General features: G+C 43.5%; 1 protein-coding gene across 4 annotated transcripts in view; it reads left to right on the top strand.

Moving 5' to 3' along the window:
* Positions 1-7,894, top strand: part of krt222 (keratin 222) — a 23,055-nt gene that overhangs the window by 3,405 nt on the left and 11,756 nt on the right. For 2 of the 4 annotated variants that reach the window (XM_025058642.1, XM_025058643.1), the window contains exons 2-5: positions 2,260-2,406; positions 2,607-2,839; positions 4,980-5,062; positions 6,680-6,833. In XM_025058642.1, coding sequence (XP_024914410.1) covers positions 2,642-2,839; positions 4,980-5,062; positions 6,680-6,833 — 435 coding nt within the window. In that variant the 5' untranslated portion in view covers positions 2,260-2,406; positions 2,607-2,641. Of the gene's footprint in view, positions 1-1,737; positions 2,407-2,606; positions 2,840-4,979; positions 5,063-6,679; positions 6,834-7,790; positions 7,833-7,894 lie in introns of those variants that run through there. The other 2 variants (XM_025058644.1, XM_017035275.2) reach the window with 2 other exon arrangements.

A 7,894-nucleotide genomic window follows, 5' to 3' on the forward strand; every position in this document is an offset into this window, starting at 1 on the left:
TGCTGGAGACTTGATGTGAACATAATCCCTTTAGTGGTGTAAGATTCACACCCAACTACATTTCTACAGCATCGTGTACAAACACACACCAGTCTTATTAGTTTTATAAACAGGCTTGTAGTTGTGTAGTTGTTTGTGTGACAGCATTTATCATTTAATCTTGAGTAAAAGACTCCCTGGAGCTACAAAGAAAGGAGGGGTCATGTGACTCGGGACCACAGACTTTCTGAGCCAACACCATTCTGGACGTGAGGTGGAGGGCTGTCTGTGTTCATGGTTCAACCCATAATAATCTGAGAGTGAGAAACCTGCATCCCTGAAATCTGACTAACATGTCACCACCTGCATTCACCATTAGCTCTGAGCTGCACGACTTTCCACAACAATCCTGCATTTACTGTTGACAGCAAACCTGGATCCATGTGGGAGCAACAGGATATCGAGAGAGAAAAAACAAAAAAAAACAGGTTCCGTGTTATTTTTGATTTGAAGTCACAGCAGGAGTTATTTGTTTTAGACTCTGGGAATACAGTCAGCACAATGCCCTGAAGGTGGCGTGGGACTGAGTGAAGATCTTTAACTGTCACCGTCATCAGCAGCAGCAGCATCAGTTAGAGGACAACTGGTTGGAGGTGGGATGATAGTGAGTCCCTGATGGTCCTACCTGTCTGTCTGTCTATCTGTCCTCCTGTCAGTCTGTCTGTCTATCTGTCCTCCTGTCAGTCTGTCTGTCTATCTGTCCTCCTGTCAGTCTATCTGTCTATCTGTCCTCCTGTCAGTCTATCTGTCTATCTGTCCTCCTGTCAGTCTGTCCGTCTGTCCTTCTGTCAGTCTGTCCGTCTGTCCTCCTGTCTTGTTGGTCTTCAGTCCAACATCACCGTACGAACCCTTGATATTTTAGATCAATCCAACAGACTCTCAGTAGAACGACAGCCGTCACCTGGTGATTTACTGGATCATTCTGTGTTTTACTGCGCTCTACTCTGTTCCAGTAAATACTCTGTCCTCCCTGGTGGGATGGACTACAGTGACACAGTGATAGGTTCTGGGTTCAGTCCACACCTACTCAAATTTGTGACCATACTGTGAGACAAAAATACCAAACCTCCTCCCTCTGTGTGAAAGCACGGTACTGTTTTTCCTTGACTAGTATTTGTTGAGAAAATAGAAAACAACAGCCCCCCCTCTGGTTGTGGGTCATGTCATTAGTCAGTGTGGACCACGGCCCATCATGCCCACACAGTGATGTGGGAGAGAAATGAAACTGGTACTGTTGTCAACTGGTCAGTGTCAAATTGCAAACTAGTCAAGCCAGCATCTAGCTGTCAGTCAAATGTTGGAGCCATAATAAACAGTGTGTGTGTGTGTGTGTGTGTGTGTTTGTGGTCAGGGTTGAGCTACACTGTACTTGTGGGGACGTCATTGTAAAAGTACTCTTGTTCTGGGGACTCTTTGACTGTGGACAGTTTACACTGAGTGAGAGGGTAGTTTGACCTTCACTGTTTGGACGGCTCAGAACTAGGATCAGGATTAGAATTGGACTGATGTCTATGTCAAGTACTCTGAAAACACCAACACCTGTATGTGTGTGTGTGTGTGTGTGTGTGTGTGAAATCCAAGGCAACATATTAATTTTCATTAGTTCTACAGTCTGTACCTGTGTGACACCAGAGCAAATACACACACACATGAATGTTTTCACTGCCTTATTACCACAGTCACACACACACACACACACACACACACACACTCTTCTGTCAGTCAAACCTGGGGAAAAGTGTTTTTTTTTCACACTCTTGTTCCAGTAAATGTGTTTGTTCCACACAGCAGGACAGATTTTCAAAACATAAGTCTTAGTCAGCACAAACCTGGGCAGTTTATAGAGGTAATCGGACAATAATGACACGGTGGTAGCCGTGTGTAAGGTCTCATTAAAGCGCTGCTCAAACACACACTTTGACTCTCACACACATTGATTTCGTCCCTCTCTGCTGAACGTTGCCTCACACAGCGTGCACTGCTGCTGTTGGTGTGACTGCAGCTCAATAATCCTGGATCACAGCGCACAAAGAGATCATGAGTTCTGCTGGTGGTACTGTATAATCACCGTCTCTGTGATCGTCTGTGTCTCCTGTCGGGCGTCCTGAGGAGCTGCACTTTCGCTGGGAGGACCTGCATTTTTGTTGACTCCAAAACGGACATGCTGTGTGTGTAAACGAGACGTGTGTTGGCAGCCTGTGTGTGTGCTGTGTGTTTCAGAGGCTCATGACCTGGGACACAGTGGGAACCAGCTTCCTGTAGAGGAATGCAGCTAAGCTGTAGCCACCGGCTGACCGACTGTGCGTGACCTGACCCGGGCTGAGGACACTGTTTTCACATTTGTCCGTGGAGGTTGACTGTGCTGAGGTGAGTAAACGCTGGGTAAACATTTAACTAGTGAACGCCTTGTGACAGTGTGAGAGTCTCAGGCTGCCAGGCAGTTGTTCCACACTGTTATAACCTTCACACCACGTGTGTAGGTGCTCAGTGGCTGTGTGACCATCAGAGGCAGCGTCCGCCTCGTAACATTTGACTGTATGGAAATAACGTCCACTTTGTCGTCTCAGTGGACCATCTGGGCGTGCAGGTCACTCAGGTCTCCATGGACCTGCTGCAGGACTCCAGTCAGACCATGAGGGCTGTGAACGTCCGACTGAAGAGCTTCCTGGAGCAGGTGAACAAGTTGCAGGAGGCGAACCACCAGCTGGAGGCTCAGATCGCCAACTGGGGCGTCAAGAATGCATCCGATTTTGAAGACTGGTCTGAACAGGAACAAACACTGAGGCAGCTCCGCACTCAGGTCAGATTTACTTCACCTTTACCGTCAACCACCTAAACTGTGTGAACACATGGAAATGTGTTAGTGTAAAGACACGCTGCTTTGATGACTGGCTGTTTTTTGTCCTCAGTCCGAGGTGGTGACTCTGGTAGATTCACGCACCGTCATTGGCTGGAACAGACACATGTATAATATAAACAAGAAGTGGTGACAGTGTTGATTACTGTTGTTACCAACAGTTTGATAAATACTGTATCGCAGGGAAACTTCAGTAAACACGTGTTCACTTGACAGTGTCCCAGTTAAAGGGACAGTTCAGTTATAATAAGGAGGATAATCAGCAGGGACACTGTCTCCTCCGTCACTGAGATTGAGTGACTTTTGGATTTCAAATGTGTTTGTTTGTGTTGTACAAGCCTCTTTTATCTTGAGTTAAAAATATTGATTTTCTCTGTGGACTTCAGCTCAGGGTTTTAAGATTTCCTGGAATTTCATAAGTGGCTCAGTGTGTTGTGCTTGTCCCCCCACTGGCAGCCATGTTTTCAGGGAGGGTGGTCCACCATGTGTCAAGTTGTTTTTCTGATCTCAGAGCTGAGCAGGTTTCTTAAAGGCCACTGGTTCCATAAAGTTTGGCTCTGGTTTACTTTGCCTTATTTTGAAATATACGGAACTGAAGTGTGTTTTTTTTTCTGATATTTGAAAGAATAAACCAAACACAGAGGTCAGAGGTGACGGCTCATCACCTGAGCCTGCTGCAGAGGAAACACTGTATTACTACTCAGTAGAACATTAACATCGACCTGTGACAGCTCAATGTTGGTCACATGACTCGCCTGCTGTCACTGCAGTTCACATATATGACCACTAGTTCAAAGAAATGCACAAAACAAATTCTCCTGCAGCATTTTAACGCTTCACAAAGGATTTACTTGAAACTTTAATTTTAATTTTAATGCACTAATCAAACATTAACACTTAACTCTCCCAGATGAAATCTTCCTCCTTTATGCAGAACTAAATAGTGAGGATTCTGGGAGGCAGCTGTGAACACACCTTTTCAAAGTGTGTCCTAAACCAGAGGAACATTCCTACAGAGTTTGTCTTTCCTACAATGTGGGTGTTTCCCACTTTGAAAGTGCTGTGCTCTCGAAAAAAAAAATCAAAAGTGAAATAAGGGTGTGTTGATATTTTTATGTGTCGGATGAAAACACTTTGAATGTGAGAGCCAGGTCTTTCTCTGACTCCCTTTGACCATGCTGGTTGTCGTGACTGGAAACAACATTAAAAATAAAAATCTGAACAGTTCTTTTTTCCACTGCACTGGTTTAAATGGTCAAATAATAATGATTCAAATATCCTTCACAATTGTCCTAATGGTTCTCAAAATAGTGGCTGGTCACAAATCAAGTTAGTGTTTGTCCAGTTACTTCCTTGCTGTAAAGCAGGTGCATGAAAATAAATAAATAAATTTCTACTGTATTGATCCCACACATTGTTGTGTTAGCAGCAGATATACTGTTGATATAACAGGCTGCCCCTAGCAAGCACCAAGCATGTGGTTCCTCTGGGAATCAAACCCAGGACTCTCTGCTCTTTACTTCTGAGGTGGGCGTGCTAACCCCTACACTATGGAACCACTGTTCCACTGTGTGACCTGACCACAGCTGTTTTAGTTTTGTTCATGAATACTGTATGAAGGCTTTGACTTTGTACCTGAATAAAACAAAACATTGGCAACATCCCCATGTATAATGTGTACTTAGAAAAAGGCCCGTAGCCCATTTCCTTAGAGCAGGGGTGTCAAACATATGGCCCACGGGCCAAAACTGGCCCGCTTGGGCTTTCAATAGGGCCCAGTTATGAAAGTAGAAAATAAAAAACTTTATGTTCATGAAATGTTTTGTAAAATTATATTTCATGAAAAATTAGGATTTATCTAATGTACTTTTTGGCATGAAAACAAGAGGAAAAAGACAGACTTTTTGTTATTTATAGGTAATTATGTTATGATTGTACTGGTCCGGCCCGCTTGACATCTAATTAGTGTCTAATTAAGGAGCCTAGAAGTCACCTAAACCACGTTTCTGTTTGAACTTCAGCTGCTCATCTCGACCACATCTACATGCCCTAACGTTGCCGTGTGATTTCTGCTTTCTCACAGGTTGGTAAATTACTGATGGAGAATGCTCAGCTGGCACTGCAGTCTGACAACATGAAGTCCAGAGCTGCAGCCATCCAGGCCAGGTCAGCAGCTTTTGGCTCTTAATTTCCCAGTCGTTCCTCTGAGTGGTCTTCTAACCATTAATAATCAGTAGGTCACAGTGGGAAAGCTCAGCTCTGTATACTCACAATAATAGTGCTGACTGTCATTGGTCGTTCATGTTGATGTCCTGGATTAAGGAAATGTTCCACACAGTGGAACTGTGGGAAGTGTGTTAACTGTACAGCAAGAAGGTCACCAGTGTGTTTTTCTGTATGCACGTCACATACGTTGTCTGCTATAAAACAAAATTGTCCCCCAGACGCCCCCCTTTGGTAGATAATTAAACAGTTGTTGTACATTGAAACACATGTTAACATAATTTATTTTATATCTGTCCCCAGCTGGGTTCAGTGTTTTGTAAAAGGTCTTTTAAACAGAAAACACAACAAATGATTTTCTACCCTCCTTCCAACAGTCCTGCCTTACTATTGCCACGCTGTAAATTTTGCCCCCACTGCCCTCACTCCATCATAGGTCTGAGTGTTGGTGTGAATGATTGTTTCTGGAATACATACATTTATTAAGTCATCCATAACTAGTCAAAAAAACAAAGAAATGGCTTAAATTAAATTAAATTACATTAAATTACATTAAATTACATTAAATTACATTAAATTACATTGGATCTGAGCTGAAACTGATAGAAATAAATCAGCCATTGCAGCACTCATTTGTTCCCAGAGTGAGTGCTGACTTTATCTTTTCCCACTGTAGGAAGTGAAAGTGTACACGCCTCTTCAAAAATAATTTGCCCTGAAGCCCTCTGAATTCACTGAAGCTGAGGCTTCTAGAAGAGTTCCTGTTGACGTCCTGCTCCTCCTGCTCTGTTCACACAATGACCAGCAGTCACTGCTCATGTGAAAACCAGACTGCATACAAACACAGGCCTGGCTTTGTGCCGGGTCAGCACTTTGACTTTGATGCAGAGTGACAGTGAGCAGTGACTCCTCCCTACAACACACACACACACACACACACACACCAACCCCACCTTCACTGTCAGCCACAGACCCGTGAAGGACAGAGGAACCTGATGTTTGACTTGTAGCTTCATTGTCTGTCTGTGGACCAGCTGTTTTCATAATGCCAACTTATTAGCAAGTTGAGGAGTGTTAGTTTACACACCTCCACCAGGAGCAGAAAAGGCAAAAATCAATAAAATAAAATGTTCCCTTACAACAAATTCAATAAATACAATAAATGTTTGTTAAAGGATAGCTGAAAATAGCCTGATGCTAGTTTTAGTTAATATGTACTAATCAAAGTGATACATTATAAATGTACAGAAAACCTTCTGTACCTTCTAAACTGCACCATAAAGTAGATTACAAATGGTACCTTTTTTTCCAATTGAAATTAGGAAAGCATAACATAATATATAATATTCACCTAAATAACCTGATTAAATGTTAGCTTAAAAAATGAAATAATTGAAGACATGGCTCAATAGTAGCTTAAAGTTTAAAAAGCAAACCCACTCTGAGGGTCTCACCTGTGACCAACAGGAGAATAACTGTGTGTTTCTGTTTGGTTAATGTTTAATGATTGACAGTAAGACTGAGGACCGGCTGAATGTCCTCATGTTATTGACTTTGTAGGTGTGAGACCGAGGAGCACAACACTCGACGTCTGGAGCAGCAGGTGGCTCAGCTGAGGGAGACCAAGAGGAGGGTGGATGAGAGCAGCGTGGTGCTGCGGGCCGACCTTCACTGCTCCATGACGGAGCTGCAGGAGATGCAGCAGAACTTTGAGGTCAACAGTCACCTCCAATCTAGGGTTCCTGCCTTTTACTCGCAATTGTTATTTAGAAAGCTCTAAAATTAGAAAGTATTAATAATATGTAGATTATTTTCACTCTCTGTGCAAAATAAAGAAATTATTAGAATGGATTTAACAATAGTTCTGTTCCCCCTCTGGAGGGTGGGGACTAACATTCATAGCTCATCTGTGACAGTTGCCCCAGTTCTAAAATGACAACATCTGAAAATGACCATGTCCAGAGTTCAGACTAAAAACCTGTCTCCTGGGACAGTTTTCACAGCGGAGGCAGATTTTCTGGGTCAGTGACTGCAGTTCACAGTTGGACTGAAGAACTGACCAGGTCTGAGTTAGTCAGCAAACACACTGTGTGTGTGTTTCTGGTAAAGCTATACTTTTTGGGGGGTTCCTATCGTTGTGGGGACACAATGAATGAGTGTTAGGATTAGATTTAGAATTTGAATTATGGGAATTAGGGAAAAATATAATGCATATGTTTTTTGAGTTAAGGTCGTAGGGTCATAGGGTTAGGGGCTGCACTGTATTACAAATAAAACTGAAGTGACGTGTATTATTATTATTATTATTATTATTATTATTATTAGAGCAAGGCTGTTGACTAAGCCCGTCTACTGCATCATTCATTTGTCTATGTGTCCACAGATACATTTATCTAATTTGACACACTGTAATCTCTCCTCACATCTCGTTCTCTCTCTCTCTTTCTCTCTCTCTCTCTCTCTCTGTCTGTCTCTCTGTTTCTGTCTCATTGACAAACTGTTTTAATCTTAGTGCCTTGTTTCTGTTTTTTATCTCTCTCTCTTTACATCACTCTCTTCCTCACCCCCTCCCCCTCCCCCTGTCCTTCTGTCCCTCTCTCAACCCCTCCCTCCCCTCTCCCTATCTCCATCCCTCTCCCTACTGCTTCCTCTGGTTGTTTCTTCTTTGCAGGCAGCCCAGGCTGAGCAGCTGCAGCGGGCCGCCTCCTGCGATGTCCTGTTAGCGTCAGCCTCAGCAGCGGCCTCCGCAGCAGGGGGAAAAGGGGGGGGGGGGGG

The sequence above is a fragment of the Cynoglossus semilaevis genome, chromosome 9 (assembly GCF_000523025.1).
Source record: "Cynoglossus semilaevis isolate Cse_v1.0 chromosome 9, Cse_v1.0, whole genome shotgun sequence".
NCBI classification, from domain to species: domain Eukaryota; kingdom Metazoa; phylum Chordata; class Actinopteri; order Pleuronectiformes; family Cynoglossidae; genus Cynoglossus; species Cynoglossus semilaevis.